Raw genomic sequence first — 26023 nt, forward strand, 5'->3', positions numbered from 1 at the left:
ATTTTTTTTTTTTCATAGGGAACGTTAAAAAAAAAAAAGGCTTCTCGAGCTTGATTTTTTTTTTTACAAATATTTTTGATTAAACTTTCGTTTTATCGTATGTCAATTTTGATAATTATTGATTATCGATTTCCCAAAAGTAATTTTCGATTAAATCGAATCGTTTTAATCAATCAAAAAGAGTTTTTTAAAAAAAAAAAAAAGGTTCGTATTCGAAAGACACTAAACGAATGTTTTATTACTCTATGACAATTTTAAAAACGACCAAAAAAAATTTTTTTTTTTTTATTTCACGTACGGTAGGGACCGAGTAACGGATTAAGGAGAAAATAAAAGAATAATTGTATTCATTTGAATACAAAAAAAAAATCGGCAAATTTATTTAATATTAAAAACTCACCAATGACATAATTGCAACGAAACAATATAAACGGTCCTGATTATTTGAAAGGGTCACGTTTTCGTTGACAAATACCGGAAATAAGCTGTTGAAAATTAACAACAAAGGAAAATTATACTTGTCATATAACGTCAGAAATAGTTTTAACTAAACCTTCTTACAAGATGGGTGAGTTTACTAGAAGGTATTCGGATATAACCCTTTCTTTTTTTCAAGATATTTTATTCGAAGAAGATCCTCATGTTCATTTAAAAGCCGTTCAGGTACGTAAACACAAATTTAACGTTACAAAAGAAATTTCTTTTCCGTTTAACTTATTGTTTTTTTTTTTTTTTCAGGTATCTGAAGGATCGAGACGAGGAGACAATTACACATCGATGTTATATAGAGTAAAAACGATTGGTACTAAAAATTGCGAACCTTGGTCGAAATCATTCGTTTATAAATGCATACCATCGAGCAGAGTAAGAAGAGAAGCATTTAAATCCGAATCTCTTTTTCTCAACGAAGTTGCCTTTTACACGAAAGCACTTCCGGCACTACTAAAATTTCAATCATCGAGAGGTTGCAACGATTTTACGGAAATACCAAAAGTTTATTTTGCCAAAGAAAACGTTTTAGTTTTGGAAGATTTAAAAGAGCGACAATTCGTAATGGCCGATCGTAAAAAATTTTTTAACGTTGAACATTGCGAAGCCGTCGTCAAGTAAGTAATAATAATAATATTTGATGGTCAACCGTGACCGGTTGGAAAATTTTTCACTAAATTGTTTATTATTATTATTATTATTATTATTATTTCAGAGCTTTGGCCAAATTTCACGGATTATCATTGGCTATGAAAACGATCGAACCGGAGATTTTTCAAACGGAAGTTGTCAATTCCGTAACGGAATGTTTATTCAAATCCGAAAATGAAGAATGGTATCGTCAATATTATCAGACTGCGAGGAAAAACGCCATCGAATTCGTTAAAGAATGTCTTGTAACGGCAGAAGATAAAAAAAAATATTTAACGAAATTTCAACATTTTCTAGACGATTCTTTTTTCGACAGAATGGTCGATTTGGTACAACCAATCGAACCCGTTTCCGTTATTTGTCACGGTGATTGTTGGACAAACAACATTTTATTTAACTATTCCGATTCGGATGATACTATAAACAAGGTAAAACCGGATATCATTTTATTTTAAATTCCTTTCATCAAATAAACTGAAATTTTCCCCGTCGGGGGGCGGTGGGGGGCAAAATTTAGATTTGCTTTTTAGATTTTCAACTTGTTCGATACAGTTCATTCGCGTTGGATATAGTTAATTTTCTCTACATATGTACATCCCGAAATTTGAGATCATCTCACATGGATAATCTTATTTCCATATACGCGGAAACATTGGAAAAATTTTTGGAAAAGTTGGGATGTCCCAAAGGACCTTTCGATAATATTTCCGATACGTAAGTTTAATTTTGTTTTTTTTTTTTTTTTTAAATGTTGGCAACGCGGATTAATTTAATCGGTTTAAATAAAAGAATAAATAAAGAAATACATCGGTGTGGAAAATTCGGACTCGGTTTAGCCGTTGACATGATACCGATATCGACGTGCGATTCCGAACAGGCACCTGATTTATACATAGATTCAACAGAAGATGGAAATGACGAATCGGAAAAACCAGTTTGGACAAAAAATGAAGTCTGCCGTAAAAGAATGACGGATCTCGTTCAAGAATTAACCGATAAAAATGCACTATAAGAAGAAAAACTACATTTTTTTTTTTTCGAAAGTTTATAACAGGACACTAGGCTAGGTGGTAGGTAGGACCCCTCCCCCCCCCCGTCACAAAAGAGTGTCAGAGGAAAAATTTTATTTTTTTTTTTAAAAGCATCATTTTTCCATCTGTTATTGGTTACATCATTGCCAAAAATGTTACAACGATGTTGTTTCTCTTCTGCTCATGTTTAGGATTTTGGCAAATATCCCGATTCGTTTTTTTTTTTTTTCTATTCTATTCAAAAACTTCATATTTTTTATAATCTGACAAACAATAAATATTTAATTTTACTCAAAGTTAAAATTCCTAAGCCGTGTTTAATGATTTTATTTTTGTTATCGTCCTCCAATATCGTTTACTCTAACCATCAATTCAATATATCAATTCCCCCTTTTGAAGAAACAAACAACAACAATAATCCTTTGTCTATTCGTTACACGAAAAAACTCTTTTCTCTCTTCCAATCGGAAAAATGAAAAACCTTTTTCCGCGTAATCACATTTCAAAACATTTTGAAACAAACAACTCGTACTCGCGCGCGAGTTTAGGGTCTTTACGTCACTCGTATTAAATTCATGTCGGATGTGACGTCACGAAACGTCGTTACAAACAAACAAACAAAAAAATTTCTAATTAATTTTTAATAAAATAATAATAATAATAATAACGATGACGTAGTAGTATATAAATTTATATTTACGCAACGTATGATATCAACGACAGCAGAAAAAATAATAATAATAATAATAATAGGATTTATTATTATTATTATTAATACGCAAAATGAAAAATTAATAATCTTCAAAAAAAAAAAAATTATAAAATGACGATTCGAATCGTAAGTTAAACATCGTAAACTATCGTTTTCTTGTTTATATGAAAGAGGCTCGCAAATGTTTTGGGTTGTTAACGAAGCTTTTTTTAAATTCAAAAAAATTTTTTTTTTTTTGCCAAACGTTGAGCTTACGTTAAAACAAAAAATTTTCTTTTATTTAAATTATCCCTTCCCCCCACCCCACATTTTTAAAGAAAAAAAAGGGGGCAAAAACAAATTCTCAAAATAAAAAAAAAAAAGTTTTTATTTAAATTTATAAAGAGAAAAAACTATTCAGTCTTCAAAATCGAACGAACATCGGCGGATTGGGGTTTTTTTGTTTTGGTTTTTGGTTTTTTTTTTTTTTAAATAAAACAAAAATAAAAGGGATTTAAATTGTCATTTAAAATACAAAAAAAATTTCAATTTATATTGTTTTTTAAAAAAGAAAATTAATTAAAAATGGTGTACGAATCTGATTTTTACACGACTAGACGTCCCTACAGCAGGCCAACCGTTACTTCATATTCAGTTACGGTGAGTAAATAAAAATAAAAAATTTCAATTAATAAAATTTTCCATTATTATTATTATTATTAACTCCACGTCATATGCTTTTCAATCAATTCGAAAAAAAATTTTCCTTTTTTGTTGTTGTAAAGGAAAAAGGTAAGAATGAAAAAATTTTTTTTTTCGTTTTTCATACTCATCAGTGATTTTAAATAACCGTAACCGTTTTTTTTAAAATAAAATTTCAAATTTTTGTTTCGAACGTATAAAAAACTTTAATAAATTCTGCAAAAATGTGACGTATATTATTAATAAATAAATAAAGAATCCATTTCGGTTTGAGATAAAATAAAATAAAAATTTTTTCGGGGCCCTACCCATTCGTTTGTTTTGTGTTTTCAATTGCGAAAATTATTTATTAATTAAATTAAATCGATTTATTTATTTATTTATTTTTATGTATCTATTCGAAATGATTATTAACCGTGTGACGAAATAGAAAAAAAAGTTTTAAAGTTTTTTCTCGAAAAATTTATTTAAATAAACATTAAATTAATAATTTTTTCGAAACGTATTATTAACGAACGAACGAACGAACGTTTCGAATGCGTCCAAATTTAGAATCGTGTGAGTGCGTTCTCGAATTCTTCTTTTTCCTTTTCTTTCCCCTTCCCATTGGTTTAATTCTATTCTTTAGGGAATCGTAAGAAGACCATGGATCATCGCTTGTTTAATATAAACGAACAAGTTTTTTTTTTCGATTTGAATTGAAAAAAAAAAAAAAAAATTTTTCCCAACGGAAATTTAAAACTTCTGAATGGACTCTCACTCCCTCCCCTACCCTTCACGCTACCCCAACCCACTCTCGCGGATATTTTTTTTAAAATTTTATTTCAATTAAATATTTAAACGAACAATCGGAACCGCCATTTTTCGCCATTTTTTTTTTGTAAAAAATTTATTTATTTCTCCCCCCGTTTTAATAATTTATGTACGATTTTAATTTATTTATTATTATTATCATTATTATCATTATTACAGTTTTTATAATAAAATGTTTATTTATTGATTGACCTTTGACATTAAACGTATTTATTTACAGAACGATAATGATGATAATAACATATATATTTTCAGAGAGAGAGAGAGAGAGAGAGGGAAAAGTGTTATAATTTTTTTTTTAATCGCAGTTTAAACGAAAAAACTAATTTATGGAGAAAGGAAAGGAAAAGAAAAAACGATTTGAGCGTGAATTAAAACAAAAAAAAAAAAAAAGAATTTTGATGCGGCCATTTTGTTTTTTTTTTTTTTTTTTCGCGGTCGTGCAAAATAAAAAAAAATTTTTTTTTTGTTTTTAGGGCAGTAATAAACACAAGCGTGGGCACAAAAAGAAAATTTTTTTTTTTTTAAAATTTAATTTAAAATCTCATTTTCTTTTTGTTATTGCAAAAATAATCTTTTTTTTTTTTTAAACAATTGACGTCATCAATTACCAGAAGAAAAAAAAAAATTCGGCGCAAAATAAATTTTTTTTTTTTTTTTTAAATTATATTTTAGGTCCGCCGCGAATTCCCCCCCCCCCAAAAAAAAAAAAAAAAAAAAAAAAAAAAAAAATTACGGGCTTTATTTTTTACAATATTTTTGTGTCTAAGGACCCGACAAAATTTTTTACAAATTCCCTTTTTTTTTTTTGTTTATAAATCGAAACGCCATTTTTAATTTCGATTGAAATTTTTTTTTTTTTTTTAAATAATTTATTATTCAAAATTAACGTGGGATTAGAGAGAGAGAGAGAGAGAAAACGACGAAATCAATATTATTATTATTATTATTATCAATTATAAAAAGAATTTGAAAATAAATTTTCATTTATTTATTGTAATAAATGTATTACGACCTAATTTTTTTTTTAGAATGAAAAATTTATTGATTCTATTATTAATAAAAATGCATTTTTGTAATTTTACGATTGGCTGCCAAAAATTAATAATAATAATAATAATAATAATAGTAATAATAATAATAATAATAATTTCAGTTCAGGAGAAAAAAAAATAAAAAAAGGTAACCCAATTTAAATAGTATTAAGCTTACGATGAAAGTGTAACGGTTTTTTTCGAAAATTATTATTATAATTTTTTTTTTTTTTATTTGCTGTCGTTTACTGTCGTTTGCTGTAGTTTACCTACATATGACGAAATTGCGAACGTTTTTTTTTTTTAATTTAATAAATTATATTAATCGTATCGCGTTCGTAGGCGTTCGAATATTTAAAAAAAACGTAACCGACCCGAATTTTTTTTTTTGCAAATTTTTATCCGTTAAAAAATTTTTCTATTAGAGAGAGAGAGAGAGAGGGAGAAAAAAAACAACTTTTGAAAATATTATTCCGATTAAAAAAAAAAAAAAAACGAAACTTGAAAATTTATAATAATGGGGAGGAAAAAAAAAAAAAGAAAAAGTTTTTAGACTTTCCCGACGCCATTTTAAAAAAAAAACTAACAAACAAACGAACAAACGACCTGCGACCGTCGACCTTTTCACATTCGCCTACGTAAATCATTTTCGGCCCATTTCATATTCGATTCGTTATTTAAATACAAAGGTGTGCCAACCTAAAAAAAAAAAACGTTTTCTGCTTCTTTTCTTTTTTTTTGCATAAATGTACCGACAAAATTTTTTTTACGTCGTTTGTTATAAAAATTAACAACATGGCGGAAAAAAGCAAAACCGAAATTTTTCCGATTTAATCAAAATCATTCAAAACAAATATTGTACGCATAATCATTGACGCATTTACGCACTCACGCACAAGAGGAGGAGTAGGAGGAAAAAAATGCGTAGAAATTTTTAATTAATGAATCTCCCACACAAAAAAAATTTTTTTTGTTTTTTTTTTCAAAAATAATATTTTTCATTAAAATTTTTGGCAAAAGATTTTTCTGATATGATGATGACTATGACGACGATGTTGATGATAACAATGATGATGATGATGATGATGATGATGATAAAGAGGTGAATAAACCGTTTTTTTTTTTAAATTGGGTTATTCTTCTGGAACGTCGTGATTTTAAAATAAACTTAATAATGATTTATTTTATGTAAAAAAAAAAAATTAAATGAGATCTGGAAATAAAAACAAGTCTCGTGACACGATCGTTCATACATATATATTTCCCATTGCCCAAAAGCCCTCCCCCCCCTCCGCGAAAACTCGTGAGAATTTTTCAATTATGTAAGGAAGTGAATGGAACAAAAATGTGAAAATTTTAATTCCACGAAAAAAAATGGCGGTAAATGCTGATGTAACCGTTCGGTAATTCATCGTTTTTGAAAAAAATTTTTTTTTTTTTCGCTCCAGCGAACGTGAACAACGTAGTAGTGCCAACGTTTTTTTTTTTTTTTAATTTTCCAGTACTGGTCAAAACAACTTTTTTTTTTTTTTTTATTTTTATGATCAATTATTTCGCTTCTTTTGGAAAAGGCACGCGATTGCAAATTTTTTTTTTTTTTTGTAGGTAGCACAAGTAGTTTGGCACGTTACTTTTACTTTTTTTTTTTTTTGTAAAAAAAAAAAAACTTTCCGCACAAATTAATTAAATTTGATAAAACCTATTTGCAGAGACGTGAAGTTCCGTGGCATTTGGTACCGAACGTTCCTCGACCCAGTCAAGTGCCTCCTTGTTACACGGCATTTGGGTCCAAAGGTTTTCCGGTATGCAAAGAGGGGGCTGTTACTTGCTGTTCGCGACCTGCAAGAACGCACCGAAGATACCTCTACGCCACACTCTACTAATCCCAAGACACAATAAATAAAAACAAACGACAAATCATTATTATTATTATTACATTTCGTCAATTAGTCTATTTACATAGATTTTTTTTAAATGTGCACGTGGTGGTACGACACTCATAATCTAAAGTTCTAGAAAAATCTATCAAACAAACGTAACAGAATTCAAAAACATGACAAAAATTCGATCATACAACCGATACCTGAAAATTCATCATCATCGACCTTTGATCTAAAAAAAAAAAAGAAAACTCGATCGAAACTCTCGTTTTTGTTGTTTTCTTACTCTATGACACCATTTAAAAAAAAAAAATCTTTCAAGTTTTCACAACCTTTTTCTTTTTTTTTGCACGCACGGTTTATTACGTAAAATATTTTGATTTTGTGAAAGTATAATTGTTGGGGAAGGAACAATCATTGAGATACGTTATCAAAGCTTATCACGTACCTTAAAAAAAAACGGTTAGCAGAAGACGAACGATAGGAATTATATAAATTATCGATTGTGATAACGAGGTGGTATCGTTATTACGTATAAAACCGACCTTTTACGATCGGATTAATCATGTTAATATATATATATATTTAACGAATGCTTTCTCGAAAAAAAAAAAAAAAAATTCTACTACCACGTTTATGAGGATTTATTTTTTTAATTGTCTCTTATAACAATAATATTACCACGTGTAACTCGCACACGCATACATTTGTGCCTTTTTTTTGTATATTCCGTTGAGTGTTACTTTATAATGACCTAATATATCATCTAAACGCACGTCTTTTTTTTATAAAACGTTTTAAATTATGACACTTTAAAAAAAAAAAAAAAACCTAAAAATACTTTTTGAAAGTGTTTTTCTTTTTCTTCTCTGATTTTCAATTGAAATTCCTTTTTTTTCCTATTTCCCACCCCCCTATCCCCCCCCCAAAAAAAAAAAGAACTTATTTTTTTATAAATTCTTAAATGAATGAATGCGTAGGTGTTGGCCATTGTGTGATTTTTTTTTTCTTATGGATATCGGTCAAGGGTTCGATTTCACAAAAAAATAAAAATATTTTTACAGGGGGGAGTGAGGGAGCGGGGAAGGGGGCTTTAATGGAAACGCTAGCGACAATAATGATGATTATGATTTAAAAAAAAAAAAAAAAAAAAAACGTAATTTGTAAAAAACAAAATAAATAAATAAATAAATTGTTGTTACAGTCTTTCGCCAAATTTTCTATTCGGATCATTTAAATTTAAATTATTTGGCACAAAAAAATAGGAATAATAATAATAATAATAAAATCATGTAAAATAAACCCACGGAAATATTTTTTTGGCTGCGAAATTTTTTTTTTTTTTTTTTAAATTTGTCACCTGCTGGAAGTAAATCAGTGTAATTTACTCTCAACAGAAAAAATTTTTGCAGAATTTAATAAGTAAATAAATAAATAAAGTAAAAACAATATGGCGGACGCGATTCAAACTAACGTCATCATCATCATCATCATTTTCATCTTCATCTTCTAGCGATTAATATTTTTTATCTTTTGAAAATTTTATTAATGTCAAAATTAATCTTTTTAATTTTTTCTATCTACGTATGCATTCATACGTGGCAAATGTATTTTGTCGTCTGCTTTTTCTTACACAATTTAAAAAAAAAAAATTAAATTTTGAAAATTCTCATAAAATCATTTCGTTTGTTTTCGGTTTCTTCTTTTCCTTCTTCTTATTACGTATAAATATTTAAAACATTTTCAAATGTTCTTATTTTTGTTCTATAAAAATTATAGTGCTATAATTTTCTTCTTTTTTTTAAAATAACTATAATTATGAAAAATGGAAGAAGGTAAGTGACGTTATATAATAAAATTTAAAAATTTTAATGGCTGACATCCTGTAAACATTATGAAAACCTAAAAATGTAATTTTAACGCATTTAAAATACTTTTCGTTTTCTTTCTTCTTCTTCTTCTTTCTCTCTCTTTTCGGGGGCAAAAAGGTTACGTAACGTACGCATGCGTAGGAGAAAGGTCGAACCTTAAAAGGTAAGTAGTTTCCCCCACTCCAACCCACCCGAAAAAAAAATTTTTTTTATGAAATAAATTTAAAAAAAATTATTTTTTCCTTCTACGCGAACGAAATTATTTAAAAAAAAAAAAAAATGAATAATAATAATGCAATTGTGAAAGTGGGATTGAGATAGACGTGTCAGCAGATGAATGATAACATGATTACGATTAAAAAAAAATGAATTTAATGAAAGATTAATTACCTTTCGTATATTTCGCCCTCGGGTACCCCGTCGTCGTCATTATTTGAAAGTTGAAATTTTTTTTTAAACGAAAAGTTTTTCTTCATTGACCGCCATTTTCTTTTTTTTTTTTTTTTTAGTATGTTTTTATGAATAAAAATAAATTAAACAATAGTTATGTATTTTTTAAAAATAGAAATTGTTTAATTTATTTGTCAGAATGTTATTTATTTGTTATGATTTACCCGAAACCAAAAAAAAAAAAAACCACTTATCTGACACCCTCGCCGGCCGATTCCCATTTATTATTATTATTATTATTATTTATAAAAAGGGGGTGTAGATAGGTGACGTCATTTGGGGTAAACACAATAGATATATATATATATGATTTTAATTAATTAAATTTTGATTTTGATTATTATTATTATTATTATTTACAAACAGACCCCTAGACATTACGTCGTGTTGGACACTCCGGATCGCCCGAGACGAGCTGAAGAGCAGTATTCCTACTCCTACACCCAAGAATCCAGGGAAAACCGTTATGACTCTTCCTCTCCTTACTCGGTACCAAGCAGAACATATTCCTCTAGCACAGAGAGAGTATCCCGATCCACAGGAGGTCCCGGTAGTTACAACTACACCACCGAAAGATCTTCCAGGTCCTCCGATGCACCTGGCGGATATCATTCCTCTTACAGTTCCACAACATCTGGACGTCTTCCCGGCGGTACGACGTACCGTCATTATTCCTACCGCGTTTAACCCCCAATAATAAAAAAAGTTTTTTTTCTTTCTTTTTTCTTGAGTTTTACGTGTTGCTTTCTTTAAACTGATTATACTTGTTTCACTATTTTTTTTTTCTTTTTTTCGTTCTCCCCATTTTCTTATTTATTTATTAAATAAATATTCGAGTGTCCTAGTAATTAATTATTTATTTATTTATTTAAATATTTTGATTCGATTTTTTTTTTTTGTTTATTTAGAATAGATTCTCTATATTCCGGGCTTTCGCCCCATATGACGTCACTTTTTCTCTTCTTTTAATTCTGTTTATTAATATTTTTTTTGCATCACTCTTTTTTTTTTTTTATTTTTTATTTTATAAATATACGTAACACACTAATATTTCCTTTTTTCTTATTAACCTTATTATTATTATTATTATTATTTTTGTTAAAAAAAAAAAAAAAACCTTTTTTTTCATCTTCTTCCTTTTCCTATGCACTGCTTCGCAATATGGAATTTTTCAAACATGGAGTCATCTCTTCTTGTTGTCAAACAGTGTATATTTTGAACAAATGGAAGAATGAATGAATGGATCTCAAGTTGAGTAAGTTGTTTTTTTTTTAAATATTTTTTTGTACACGTCCGTTTTTTCAGGTTGTGAAAAATTTTTTAGGTTTCACGATAGGAGGGAGACCCTCAGGTTTTCCATATATCGCGTGTTAAAAAGATAGTAAAAAAAAAAAAAAAAAACATTTCGAAAGTAAAAACAAAAACGCTGGAAAGTTTTTAAAGTTAAACTCGATCGAATGATTTTTTTTTTTTTTTTATGTTCGGTTATAAAAAAAAAAAAAACGAAAGAATTGGAATAGCGTGATCATCCTAATGATTTTTAAATTTAATAGGTACAGCCTTACCATAAAAACATACCGTATATTGGTCATAAAAGGCTGGTTATAGTTCAACCGTCTACTCACGGCTGGCGACCTAAACATGCGGCTCTTATTGGTGAAATGGATAGAATCTATCATAAGGTTCGTCCATCATTGGCTTATCAACCAACAGAAGATTATTTAAACTCGAGATCTATTCTGGTAAGATATCAATTTTCTATTTCTTAACAAATCTCTCTCTCTCTCTCTCTCTCTTCCATCACATTCGGCCCCGTTTTTTCATTTTTCCCAGGCTCGAAAAATTATTAATTGCAAAAAACAAAACAAAACAACCGGAAATCAAAGGAATCGTACCTACATTTATGCGAAGGTTTTTTTTTTTTAATTACAACTAACTTAATTTTAGAGTTTCACTGTTATTAAAAAAAGAGAAAGTGGGCAAACACAATTTTTGGAAAATTATTTATTTATTTATTTATTGTTTGTCTTTCAATTCACATAAAATCCGCTTTTAAACGGGAGGAGAGAGTAAAGAGATGAGGGGGTTAGAAATTTTTAAAGAGTCATCATCGTTCCAGTTTAAAAAAAAAAAAATAATAATAATAGTTTCCTTTTTTTCTTTTTAGTCATTTGATGATGAAACTCGTTCGATAAGAGCTAAAACGGCTGAAATTTTGAAGAGGATTCACACCCCAGTCCCCCGTGCTCAAAGACCTCTACCATTACCCGGAGAGTAAGTTAAAAGTTTCCCTCCCCCCCTCCCCCCATTTGATGGATTCATTGAATTTTTCTTTTGGGGAAAAAAAAAATTATTCCCAAATCAATTTCAACAACAACAACAACAACCGATGATAGTCAGTTTCCTCCGTAACGAATTTACTTTAATTACGTAATTATTTTTAAAAAAAAATTTTGAGAATATTTATTTTACGGATGACGACTACCGGAACTTTGTCGGCAAACAACACAACAAACAAATTGCGAATTGAATTCAGGTTCACGAGACGGCTTTAAGTCACGTATCGCAAAAAAAAAAAAAAAAAAAAAAAATTTCAATTTGTGACCATGTCAACTTTTTTTACATAAATTTTCTTATTTTTGATTAAATGCCATGAGAGCAAGCAAGCAAGCAAGCACAATAGCAAATCGTTCGACGAAGGAACAAACAAACAAACAAACGAACCAATTGGACGCCATCCAATTGGTAAACCGTCAAAAAAATTGGGTCAAAATTAAGATTGGCATTTCAAGAGCGTAAATAACAAACAAACAAACAAACAACTCTTCCAGTTCGGTTCGAATGTCTTTTTAAATAAAAACGCGCACACACGCAAGACGTTCGATAACATGGGTTTCCTTTATCGATCGATTTAAAAAAGGGAAATCGAATCGATAATTAATCGATTAATGCCACGTTTTTTTTTTTTTTTTTTTTTCAGCTTGTACTACAGTCACACCGAGCTTCCAATAACAGAGAGGATAACATCAAATAATTATATTGATCGCCTTCTTTCATCGTTTGGTAATCATCATCCCGTCACCATACAAGTTTATCCAGAGCCCAGACAATACAGCAGACTAGGTAACAAAAAAAAAATATAAAAAACCCGAGTCCCCCCATCGTCGTCGTAAAAACTTTAAAGATTTTTAATTTTTTTTTTCTATTCTTTTACGTATGATGGCAGGCAATAGTCATCTTGCGTGTTTAACTTATGCCGGTGGCAGACCGATTTTAAGAAGGAGAAATCTCGCATCCGCAGATTCTGATTACATCAAAGATGACATAAACGTACTTTCGTATTACAACAGATTTAGGCAAGCAGCCGAAAAGGCAACGCATCAACCCGATGGAGGTACGAAAATTTTTCCTTTTTTTTTTTTTTAAGGTTACAAAAAAAAAAAAAAATGTCTGACACGTTCCAGTAAAAGTATATACACCGTGACACGTGATTAATATAAACAAACAACAAATTAATAGTTCTTGGGTTTCTCTCTCTTTCTCTCTCTCTCTTTTTTTTTTTTTTTAAAAAAAACCCCCATTTCACGTACCTTTAAGTACCTGTTTTGCGTACCTATTACCACCGCTATACATAGCGATTTACTAACATTTACATATATAATTAAAGCATTAAAAAAAAAACGAAAAATCGTTTTAAATATTAAACTATTTTTTTTTTTTTTTAACGACCTTTGACCCTCTTTCTTTATTATATAAATATTATTGTTGTTGTTATTACTATTAAACAAACATTTATTTAAATTATTATTATTATTACTCAAAGTTACGTAAAACGTTATTATTATTATTATTATTATTTTTCTTTTTAAATTTCCGTTCGGGCGGGATACATAAAATAGAAAAAAATTTTTTTTTTTTTTTTTTAATCGTGATTTACGGATAATTGAATCATTTTATTTATAAAAAAAAAAAAAAAAAAGTTTTCTTTTCTCATTGATAAGTACAAGAAAAAAAAAAAAAAACAAAATGGCGTCTCCCCCCAAGACTCGGACGAAACGACTTACGTAATTTTTTATGGAATCGTAAAAATAAATAAAATATTATTACTTTTAAGTTGAAGGCAATTAATTTTTTATTATTGCTATTATTATTATTATTATTATTATTATTATTATTATTATTATTATTATTATTATCATCAATCATTTAAAAATAGAAAAAAATCGTTTTTATTTATTTATTAATTGATTTTTTTTAATGCTTTAATAATGTTTTAGTGAATTTTTTTTTTTAAATTTACTTCAACAAACAACAAAACATGGCCCTCGTTGTTTTTAAAATTGTACAAAAAATTATCATTATTATTATTATTATTAATATTATTATTAGTATTATTATTTTTGTTGCTGTCTTTTTTTTTTTTTTTTAAAGTTTTCTTGGTGTTGCTTTTACTTTTTTTTCGGTCCGAATGAAAAAAGAAAAAAATTTTAATCCTAAATTAATTTAGGGGGGGACAGAAAGGGGGGCTTAACATTTACACGTCACGTTAACAAATACGATGAAGGAAAACACACGCACACGCATACATACATACATAAACAAATGCGTACATGTAAATATTTTGTTTTTTTTTTTTTTAATTTGTTGCTTCTTACAGGGACCGAAGAAAAGGTTGAGGCATAAAATTTGTCTTTCTCTCTCACACTCACATCTTCTATCGTCTATCATTTTTCTTATTTTGTCTTTCCTGTCTCTGTCTTTTTTTATTTTTTATATGCTTTTGTTTTTTTTTTTGTTTTTTTTTTTTTTGATTTTTTTGATTTTTGACTTAAAAGGCGTTTTTTAGAATTTTTTTGTTTATATACACGCGTTTGAAAATGACAAATTTTCCGGGTTTTCCTTTTTTTTTGGCAACAAAAACAAATCCCCTTCCCCACCTTCCCGTCCTCCTCCTCCTACTCCTCCTCTTCTCTTTTTCTATCGAAATTTCGAAAAAAAAATTAAAATTAAATGACGACGACGGCTACGACGTCGTAGTCGTCGTCGTATTATTATTATTATTTTCGTCGGATAATTTTTCTGTTTTCGCAACAGAAAAAAAAAAAAACTGTCTGGAAAAGTTTTTTTTAAAAAAAAAAAACCTTAATGTTTTTTTTCTTGAGCCATTATTATTGCTGTTGGCACTGATAATGTCACTCCTGTTGATGTTATTTAAACCGTTAAAATGAATTTAAATAAAAAAAAAAAATTTCTTTCGTATAATTTAAAAACTTTTTTTCGATTCGAAATTATTATTATTATTATTTTTCGAAATAGGGGGGGGGGGGGGGGGAGTAGATGAAATAAAAAAAAAAAAAATGGCCAATCCGTCGTCCCACGATTGAAATTTAACAAAAAAAAAAAAAACTAAAAAAAAAAAAAAAAAAAACGTGCTGCCGTCAACCACTTCAAATTTCCATCGCCCCCCACTTTTCCTTCCCTACCGTTCCCCCCAAATAAAAATCAGGTCGATTAACCTAGAAATTTCTTTCCATTTTTTTTTTTTTTTTTTTGTGTGTAAAGGAAAGAAAAACTTTAAAAAAAAAAAAAAAAATGCAAACGTATCACTAAATTTTGTTTTTTACAAAATATCCGGACGACTTATATTGAGTGTCAATTATTTAATGTAAACGAATTCGAAATTTGATTCTTGGACAAATATTTAACCTAAAACATAATCAGGTTTTTATTTTAAATTCTTAATACAATCGTATCATTTTTTTTTTGTTTTTGTTGTTGTTGTCATTGGCAAACCGGAAAATATCATTTTCAAAATGAAATCCAAGGGAAGGGGAAACTTTAAAAAAATTGCATGATTTTTCTTTGCTTTTGATAAAAAAAAAAAAAAAAAACGATTTCCTCCAATGGTTTTATTATTATTATTATTATTATTATTAAATTACCCATTCGTAATTTCATCATTCGTCACACTTTCCTTTTCTTCCACACTTTTTATTTCCGTTTAACCTTTTTTTTGCGGATGGTATCCAAGTGGATAATGGAACGAACTAAGCAATTTTTCGACGTTTGAAAAGTGAGTATATATATATACTGTCTTAATATATAAAAATTATTTTTAAAAAACGAGACATTAACGGCAGAAAAGTAACAAAAAAAAAAAGGCAACAAACGGGAAAATTTGTTTTGCTTAAAAACTTGATTGCCGTGATTTGACAATGAAATATACCCCCCGGTTGTCGGCATGTATATAATCGATAATAAAAATAAATCAAAATCTTGTTTGTTGTTGTTTACACACGATAATTAATAATAATTATCCGAAAAAAAAAAATCGCGCCTAAAATCGATGCCTTTTGTTTTTTGCCCAAAAAACTCCGACGGAGCTTTGAACTCCAGGAGTACCGATCGAATGACGTCATTAAATGTAAAATTTTTTTCCAGAATTCGGTTCAGTTTCACATCCACCCCCTAGCAAATCTCCAGTAACTGGATCATGGAAATCTAATGCACCGCGTCGTACACAATCTGATAAGGTATAAAATGTTCAGAAGCGAAAACAACGAGCACTTTTCCTTTTTTTCCTTTGATTATATTTACAAAATTTAAAAAACAAAACAAGAAAAAATTTCTGTGGAAAATTAGGAACATCCAAACGTTTTTAAAGAAAATTTTTTTTTATTAATTGGTTTGACAGGTTTTCACGAAACCGAGTGCCGACGGCGAGTCTGATTCTACACCGATGAGAAAAAAAACCAGGCGTGAAATTTTAGAAGAAGAAGCTTTAAAAGAAGCACAAGAAGAAAAACGTCGAAATCAAGAGCTTAAACTCCAAGAAGATTTGGCTAATAAAGCAGAGGCCGAAAGACAATCGGAACTCGATGAAAAAGCACAAAAAGAAGAAGAAGAACGATTATTAAGAGAAGAAAATGAAAAATTAGAAGCCGTTAAAAGAGCAGAAGAAGAAGAAAAACGAAAAGCCAAAGAGGAGGAAGAAGCTAGATTAGCCGAATTAGAAAGGGAACGTCAAGAAAAAGAAGCTGAAGAAAAACGAAAGGCCGAAGAAGAAGCAGAGCGTAAAGCCGAAGAAGAACGACTGGCGAAAGAAGAAGCTGAGAGAAAAGCCGAAGAAGAACGATTAGCTAGGGAAGAAGAAGAAAGGAAATTAAAAGAGGAAGAAGAACAGAGATTAAAAGAAGAAGAAGAAGAAGAACGGAGATTAAAAGAAGAAGAAGAACGAAGGTTGAAAGAAGAGGAAGAGCAAAGATTAAAAGAAGAAGAAGAGCAAAGATTAAAAGAAGAACAACAACAACAAGAAGGAGAAGAAGAAGTTGTCGGAGATGTCGAAGAAGCTGAAGAAAATGACAACAAAGACGACAATGCGGAAATGGAAGAATTATCAAAAAACATAGACGATAATGCATCCATAGCTGAAGAAATCGAAGCTGAACCTCTTGTTGACGAACCTAGCGAAATACCTGGAAAAACAAATGTAGAAGACGAAGAGAACGAAGAAGAAGAAGAAGAAGAAGTGGAAGAAGACGCTGAATAACAGTAATAATAATAATAATATAAAAACATCAAACGTCCAAGAGAAGCCATTTTCCAATATTTAAATAATTTTCAAGTTTTTAAAATAAAAAGAAAACTTTTTTTTGAAAAGCTTTTTTAAATTTGGTAAATTGGCATCGAGGAAAAGCAGAAGAAAAGAAAAAAAAAACTGTTAACGTAAATTTTCAAATTTAAATTATTTTAATCAAACATGTCAAACATCAAAACTGTCACTGCAACATCAATATTTATAAGCTAAACACCAAAAGGGAGGGAGAGGGGAGGGTAATTACATTAAATGGGGAGGGGGGAAGGCGCCTTTTAATAAATTTTTGCCGTTTTAACTTTTAATAAAAAAAAAAATAATAATAATAATAATTTATGTATCCTCACTGTTTTAACTTATTTTGTTTTTATGCAAATATAATTATTTATTTATTTATTTAATTAATAAAATTTTTCTTTTTCGTTTATCCAATATTTTAACAACAACAATAAATTTTTTTAAAAAAATGTTTTAACAATTTATGTTTGTACGTTTGTAAATGAGCTTACAAAAACAAACCGTTATGAAACAAAACCGAAAACATATCGGCATAGGAGAAAACATAAAAACATTATTAAACAAATTTGCAAAATAAACAAAATTAGAATGCGGAAAAATTTTTAATCCGAAATAAATAAATAAATAAATAATAACAGGAAAACGTTTTTAAAAAAGAAAAAAAAAATCAAAAACTACTTACGATATTCATAAATGATGATGACGCTTCATAAAAAAGGATAAAGATATGAGTCTGGCATTTATAAAAAGGATTAAACGAATGATGGAAAAAAAAATGTTAAAAAAGGGGGAAAAAATAGGATTTACAACTCATTCGATTTAAAAAAACTAAAACTAAAACTTTAAAATTATTAATTTTGTACAAAACAACAAACAAAAACAATAGAAAATGGATTAAAACTAAAAAAAACTGTCACGAAAAACGAAAAATGTGTTCCAAACATTCGATTCACCCTTCGAAATAAAACGAACAAAATTTTACAATAATGCCAACAGGATTTTATAAAAACGAAAAAAAAAATTTAAATTGGCGCCAAATTTAAAAATTAATTTTATATGATTATTTTATTTGCAAAATTTTTTTTTTTTTATTCGGCTTAAATATGCATAAAATTATAACTTCAACAATTAAAAAAAAAAGAGATAAAAAAACTTTTTGTTCCTTTCGTTTCATTTCTTATCGTTTTTTTTTTTTTCCTTTCCATTGTTGTCCTCACCTTTCCCCTCCCCTCCTTTTTTTTTCTTCTTTTTTTTTCCCCTCTTCCAGACGCTCCTGACCTTAGAGAAATGCTTATAAACAATTGAAGGAAATTTTAGAAGGCGGTGACGAAAAACATCATAAGTAATTTTCTCATTCGAACGAATGTTATTCGCGTCCGAGTCTCAGTTTGCGACGAACACTGCAACGAGTGAGACCGTTTTCATTTTCACTCTTTAATTTTATTTCATTTTGTTTTATTTTATTTTTTTTGAATTAAAACAAAAACTCGCGAAAGTTTTTTTTATTTTTACTTAAAAATAAGTTTATTAAGTACATCAGACTACATAAAGTAAGTAATTAATAATTAATAATTAATAACATAATTCAAACTAACAAAAAATTACGTAAACGATTTTCAAAAAAATGTAACGGAAAATGGAACGAACCTTTTGGGACGCCATATTTCTTTTTTTTTTTTCAAAAAAAAATTTTTAACACGGAAAGTTTACTTTTTCATTGAAAAGGTTTCTTTTTTTAATTTGTAAATTAAAAATAAAATAATAATAATAATAATAATAATAATATCGATTTTTTAAAGTGTTAGTTTTTGCAAAATATATAGTTTTTTCACCCTTTGCAAAAAAAAAAAATTAAAGTGCAGGAGCTTAAAAAGTTTTTTTCTAATGTGACGCCATTTAAAATTTTTACGTCATACTTCACTCATCATTCGAATAAATTTTTTTTTTTTTTTATATCAGGTTAAATTAAAATAAAAAAAAATTCCCTTCCGAAAATAATTTCATTTAATACATTAAAAAAAGAAATGGCGTTCTCGTGAAATTTTTCCCTTTTTTTAATTTAAAAATTCTCACGCCCGAATAAAAAGGGGGAAAAAAAATTTATTTTAATTAATTAATCGACAGTAATTAAAATGGCGTTTAATTTAAATTTTTATTCGTAACGTTTTTTTTTTTTTTTTTTTGATTCGAATTCCCTTCTCGTCGGGTTATGTACGTTTCCCAATATTATTATTATTATTATTTTAAATGATGTTTTAACGGTTTTATCCTTAAAAAAATTATTTTTTTTTTTGGTAACGAAACAAAAATTTAATCCGAATTTTTCTCTTAAGCTTTGTTAAATTGGAAAACTTAAATTTTTCCGTTAAATTTATATTGTTTCATTGTCGTCGTACAAACAAACAAACAAACAACCAAACAAACAAATTAAAAATTGTTATGTACAATCTCGGTCGTTAATTTTTTAAAATATTTTTTTTATTTTTTTTTACGTAACTTAATGACCCTATCAAGGTAAAAATAGTAATAATAATAATAATAATAATAATAATTAATATTTTTAACATGCGTGATTTTAAATAATTTTTTTTTTTTTTGTAATTTTGTTTTGTTTTTTAAAAATTCGGCGGCGACATTTATATCAATGAACGAGAGCAAATAAATATTTTAGATTTAATTTTTTTTTATAATGCAAGACGTGTTAGATTTATTAGAAAAGGTCAGGGTTAAGGTCAAAGCGAGAAGTCAAAGTAAGTACCGGGTAAAAGTACTTATTCATTTTTTTTTCTTTTTTGCGGTTTGAAATTATTTTTTTTATTTAAAACCGAGACTTTATTTATCGTGGGGGGGGGGGGAGGAGAGAGATTTTCGTTGAGGGAAGAAAGTAAAAAAGAAAAAACCGACGGCGAGACGGTGAAAAATTAAAAATACAACAGTAGAGAAGAAAGAAAGGAAAATAAAAGAAAACGAATAAAAATAATAAAAAAAATGAATTCGTTTAAGGTAATAAAAAGGAAAATAAAGAAAGCGTCGAAGGAAAGAATCCAAAAAACAGAAAAAAAAAGCAGAAAAAGGAAAATGGAAAAAGGAAAACAATTTCGAAAACAATGTTTCATGCCAAAACTGGAAAAATTATTTTTTTTTTTTTTTTTGCAACGCCCAACGATAAACAAAAAATTATTTTATCATCCCCCTTGATTTGATTGCCAAAAAAAATTTTTTTTGGGGAAACTTTTCACGAATGGGAAATTCCAATTGAAATCCTCCTCCCCCCCCTAAAAAAAAAAAAAAAAAAAAAAAAAAAAACATTCGGGTGGCGACGACATTTTAAAAATGCCTCACACAAACTCCATTAAAACGGGAAAGTGGGAAGTGGGAGGTAAGGGAGAGAGAAAAAGGTGGCTGAAGAAAGAAAACATTTCCAACATTTATATGTTTATTTTATTATTATTATTATTTGTGAGATTGTGTTGTTGTTGTTGTTGTGTTTCTTCGTAAGCGCGAATTCATTGTTTTCTTACAACAAAAGAAATTGGAAAAGGTTATATCCTTTTGTAAATATTTTGCGGTCGTGAAAAAAAAAAAATTTTATTTTGAAATTTCTTTTGGTTCGAACGTAGAAAAAAAAAAATTTGTTTGTTTTTGTTTCGAATATTATTATTATTATTATTATTAATAACAAACATTTTTAATTTTTCGAAATAATTTTTCACGCCCCGATTGTTTTGCATCCAATTAAAAACTGACCTGGAAAAAAAAAAAAAGAAAAATTTCTCTGAGGAAAACCCGAAATTTATTTTAAAATATCGCGTTTTCCTATTTAAAAATAAACCGGAAATAGAAGGAAAAAAAATTCATTTTGACCGAAATTCGGCCTTAATCATTTCTTTTATTTTATTAAAAAAAAAAAAAAATGAAAAAAAAGAAAACAATGAAAGCTTAAGTTTGATTTTCTGACGGCCGTGGCCAACTAAAACAATATTATTATTATTATTATTATTATTATTATTTACAAATGTTTAAACAAAAAACAAGAAAACTTCTTTTGAAAAAATTTTCTTTTTTTTTCTTTCTGTTTTGTTATTTGTTATTATTATTAATTGTTGAAGGATATCGTAACTTTTGTTGTTGTTGTTGTTGTTCACCGAAGAATGATAAATTCCAAACCGGAAAATTTTTTTTTTGTTGGTGTGACGTAAACGTTGAAAAATTCACGCTCAACTAATTTGCTAAAAAAAAAAAAAAAAAGAAAGAAAAATCTTATGCGTTTTAATGATAAACTAAACTAATTAACAAAACATTGATAAAATTTTTTGCTTCGAATTAAAGATACTCCATTCTGATTAATATCAGCAAACGTGATTGCTAGTAAGAAAGGCATGTAAATCGTAAGTGCAACAACCATAACAACAAACACACTTTTAGAATATAAAGAGGAAAAAAAAAAAATTAAGACAAAGAAGTAAAAAACTGTTGTTGTTGTTGAAGACACGCCTTCAGGCACTTTCTATTTCTCGTCGTCGTCGGGGTCGTAGAAGGAAAGGAAAAAAAAACGTGGAAATAACAAAAAAAAAAAATAAATAAATTAAAGAATGGTTTTTTTTTATTCGAACCGCATTGAAAGAAAAAGTGAAAACTAATTGAAAAAATATTAAGGTACGCAACGAGTTAATGATGGCCATTTTTAAAATCCGGAAGAAGTACAACAATCAATGTTGGATGAGATGGTAAAAGAAAGAAAACATTAAGGATAAATTTTTTTTTTTTCGAGCGCGAGTTTAAATGCTTTTTTTTTTTTTTTTTTTTTTTTTAATTTTCGTTTGTCATCGTTGGCCTGTGACCTCACCGACCGACCGATCTAATACAAAATATAACAACAACAACAAAAAAAAACGAGAAAATATCATCTTGCCATCATTCATCTTGACACACATAAAACGAACGATAATTAAGTCATTAAGATGAACGCAAAAGGATGTCAGTAATTGTCAGTCAAATATTTTTTTGTTATTGTTAAAATCTTACAAGATCGTGTCATTAACCAAATGTCCTTCTCCCTCGCGAGATCCCCCCCCCCCACAACTATTCAACGTGTATATAATAATAATAATAATAATTTTTCTTTTTGTTGTTGCTGCTATTAAGTAAGACTTACGTGCGTTTTGTATACAATCCGTTCGTCATAATATGTGTCCGTCACTTATTACCGGTTTTTACGCACTTTAATACGTTTGACATTTGTTTAAGACGTCATCACTCGTGCGAAAAAGACAAAAACCTGATTCTCTCTCTCTCTCTCTCTCTCTCTTCGTCTCTGGTAATCAAACTACAATTAACAACACTTTCGTACCTATTATTTAGTTTAGTTAACTCAAATGCTTTTAACAAAAAAAAAAGAAAAATTATTGTTCAGAACGTATGTGGGAAATTTTCTTTTTATTTTCAGGCACGAGAAAGGGGTCAATAACAGTAAAATAAAAAATTTCGAAAATGGGAAGACGAATATATTCATTGTTCTTTATCGATTCGTTATCGTATCAATTTATAAAAAAAAAATTGGGAACGGGGCGGGGGGGGGGCTTTATTAAGTTTTAATTATAACTTTCCATATTTGTCCCGTTGAAATACGTCAAAGCGTTTGTTTGATACAAAATCGGGACGACACCTTTAATTATTAACAATTCATCATTATTATCTTATCCTCTAAAAGACCGCAACGACTCACTCTTTTTTTTTTTTTTTAACTATTCGATCACGTACGTTTAAGTTTTGACGTAATAAATAAGAGAGAGAGAGAGGGGGGGAGAGAGTCCGTTCGTTTTCTTTTGACGTCATTTGTTTAACCTTACGAAAGATTATTGCATGATGATGCCAAACAAACAAACAAACAAACGTTTTTAAATTTTTAAAGTCAATATAATTTCACTGAGAAACGGCGTAATCAATTTAAAATTCTGACGACCTTTACTTTTTTTTTTTTTTTAAATAATAATAATAATTAAAAAAAGGACGAAAATGCGAAAATAATAATTCGAACGTTGAATCACATGCACAAAAAAAAAAAAAAACCATGATATCTGTTTGTTGTTGCTCTGGGTCAGATGCTGAAATCTTTGACAATGAATCAATCCATTTTCAAAGTTATAACCTAAAAACCAAATATTATTATTATTATTATTATTTCGGGTCACATTTTCCTTATTTATAAAAAAAAAAAAAAAAGAGAGAGAAAAAACACGATGAAGCATTTTAGTAATCGAACCAGTTACGTAACGCATTTAAAAAAAAAAAATTATTATTATTATTATTATTAAAACGTTACGCCCGTAAATTACCTGTAAAAAAAAGGAGGGAGGAGGGGAGGGGATTTATTTATTTTTATTAAAGTGGCACGAGTTACGGAAGATTCTCACGGGTTTGATAATTTGAAAAGAAAAAAATAATAATTAAAATTAATTTTTGGCGATAAATCAATTATTATTATTATTATTATTATCATTATCATCATTAGTAGTAGTATAGCCTAAGGTTAAATAATAGTAGTCGAGTACTGCATAAATAATAAGGTATATTATTATAATTAAACGTAACAATTTTTTTTTTTAAATAACGTTAACAGTGATGATTTTGACGTTTCATTAATTATAAAAGGGTTTTGTATCACGATCCTCCATCTTTCTTTTTTACCTGAGGTAATTAATAAATACGTGTCGAACGTAACGAATGAGAAAACTATTTAAAAAAAAAAAAAACCCTCCGGGGGGGGGGGAAACATTCGAAAGTAAAAACTTGTTGATGATTATTGTATGAGAAAAACTAACTCGTACCATTTCCGGTAGTTAAAATGAAAAGAAAAAAAAAACGTTTGGTAAATTAAACGAGTGGCAAAAACAAACAAATATTTTTTTTAACTCGAATAGGAAAAAAAATAATAATAATAATAATTTTCACGTGTCTATCTCGTGCCACGACACGACACTCGGGGTCAAATATTTTAATTCTATCAATGGTGAATCATTCGCTATAGATATATTTCAATCAAATATAAAATTTACGTAATTTTTTTATTATTTAATTACGGGTTTTAAAAAAAAAAAAAAATAATATGATAATACGTTATCAGTCATGGCGTATCAATCGGTGGCAAGGTACGTTTTTCTCTTCTAGGCTACCTAAATTTAAAAATAATAATAATAATCGCGCCGCGAAGGTTTTCGTTTTTTATTTAAATGTCACGAACAAATAATAAGTTATTTTTTTTTTTGTAAGAAGAACATCGTTGACGTAATTTTATTAATATCATCATTATCATCATCATCGTCATAATAAATACGCGAAAAACAAATTTAAAGTTTTGCATTATTTTTTAAAATACGTTAACCTCAAAATTATTCCTTAAACGATAAAAATAATATATTAATGTTACAAAAATAATTAAGGTTGTTGTTGTTGTTGTTATTGGAAAATCCGACAATGTCGACGATGATAATACTGATAATGATGATATTTATTTTTATACGTTTTAAAATTCATATTTATTAATGTAGTGAAGAAAGAGATAGAGAGAGAGAAAATGTTATTTATGTTTAATAATGTATATTCGCGGTAATAACTAAAAATATGTTTTTTTTTTGAAAAATTATCAAGAATGCCTTATTGATAATATCTTAATAAATACGTTAATAAAAAATATTTTTATTTTAAATTTAAAATTTATAATGATGACGTTGAAGTAGAAATCGTTAAAATTAAAAATTTTCAAGTTTTGCCATTAACGAAAAAAAAAAAAAAAAAAAACAAAATGGCCGATTTCGATTTTTTTTTTTTATTTGCACGCACATTAATCCACGCATAAAAAACAAACGCAAACACAAACAATTCGGTCGAAATTAATTCGATGCTTTTAATTTTTTTTTTTTTTTTAATAAATCTCGTTAATGAAATTAAATGTGTTACGGCCAGATTCATTAAAGAGAAAAAGAGAGAGAGAGAGAGAGAGGAAGGGAGAGAGAGAGGAAGGGAGAGAGAGAGAAAAAAAGGAAGTAATTTCTATAATTGAAAACGAAAAAAAAAATAAATAAATCTTAAGAAAAAAAAAAAAAAATATATCGTTTTCGGTCGAATGAAAATGACTTAATCAAAGTGGCATTAGAAAATATATATATACTAACTAACAAACAAACAAACAAACGAACGAACAAACAGAAAAAAAAAAAAGAAATTTTTATTCATAAATAATAATAATGGGAATCTCTCTCTTCGCGCGCGCGCCCGCGATCTGACGTTGATTTATGTTTTTTTAACGGATTATTTTATAATTATTATTATTTTTTAACAATAATATGCGTAATTATGTAATTTCGTCGTAAGTTATTTTGACCACGGTGTTTCGGTAACTTGGTGGTCGCGCACTCACGCACGCACGCACACGAATTCGTTTACATTATTATTCTATTAAAAATTAATAATTTCTTTTCATCGAATGATGTCGAGATATATCGATTTTCGATTATTTCGATATTATTCCATTATTATTTATTTAAAAAAAATTATTAAAATTCCATAGATATGATTGATGTCAAACGAAACAATTATTATTATTATCATTATTCTTTTATTTTCTTTTCCAAAAAAAGAAAATTATGGAATCCGGGTCGGTATAAAAATAGAAAAATAATAATAATATTTGAAACGTATGTCATTTGACCTTTTCTTATCAAACCAAATCGATAACGTATAAATAATTATTATTATCATCATCATCGGATTTATAAATATATATCTCGGATTATTTTTAAT

At 28.1% G+C, this 26023-nt stretch overlaps 3 protein-coding genes across 3 annotated transcripts; all 3 read left to right on the forward strand.

The window, feature by feature from the left end:
- Positions 1 to 564: 564 nt before the first annotated feature.
- Positions 565 to 2152, forward strand: Phum_PHUM548400 (uncharacterized protein; the record flags this gene model as incomplete). Its single annotated transcript, XM_002431752.1, has 5 exons — positions 565 to 663; positions 739 to 1106; positions 1205 to 1568; positions 1658 to 1854; positions 1930 to 2152. 5 exons carry the CDS (start codon positions 565 to 567, stop codon positions 2150 to 2152), a joined length of 1251 nt encoding a protein of 416 aa, XP_002431797.1.
- Positions 2153 to 6785: 4633 nt separating this feature from the next.
- Positions 6786 to 7294, forward strand: Phum_PHUM548410 (uncharacterized protein; the record flags this gene model as incomplete). The annotated part of the gene is made up of 2 exons (XM_002431753.1): positions 6786 to 6814; positions 7123 to 7294. 2 exons carry the CDS (start codon positions 6786 to 6788, stop codon positions 7292 to 7294), a joined length of 201 nt encoding a protein of 66 aa, XP_002431798.1.
- A 2784-nt stretch (positions 7295 to 10078) lies between these two features.
- On the forward strand, positions 10079 to 17161 carry Phum_PHUM548420 (uncharacterized protein; the record flags this gene model as incomplete). The annotated part of the gene is made up of 7 exons (XM_002431754.1): positions 10079 to 10264; positions 11166 to 11354; positions 11780 to 11886; positions 12605 to 12735; positions 12839 to 13006; positions 16054 to 16145; positions 16307 to 17161. The coding sequence occupies 7 exons, from the start codon at positions 10079 to 10081 to the stop codon at positions 17159 to 17161; spliced, it is 1728 nt and encodes a 575-aa protein (XP_002431799.1).
- Between the last annotated feature and the right edge of the window lie 8862 nt (positions 17162 to 26023).

The sequence above is a fragment of the Pediculus humanus genome, genomic scaffold, assembly GCF_000006295.1.
Source record: "Pediculus humanus corporis 1103172108293 genomic scaffold, whole genome shotgun sequence".
In the NCBI taxonomy this organism is placed as follows: domain Eukaryota; kingdom Metazoa; phylum Arthropoda; class Insecta; order Psocodea; family Pediculidae; genus Pediculus; species Pediculus humanus.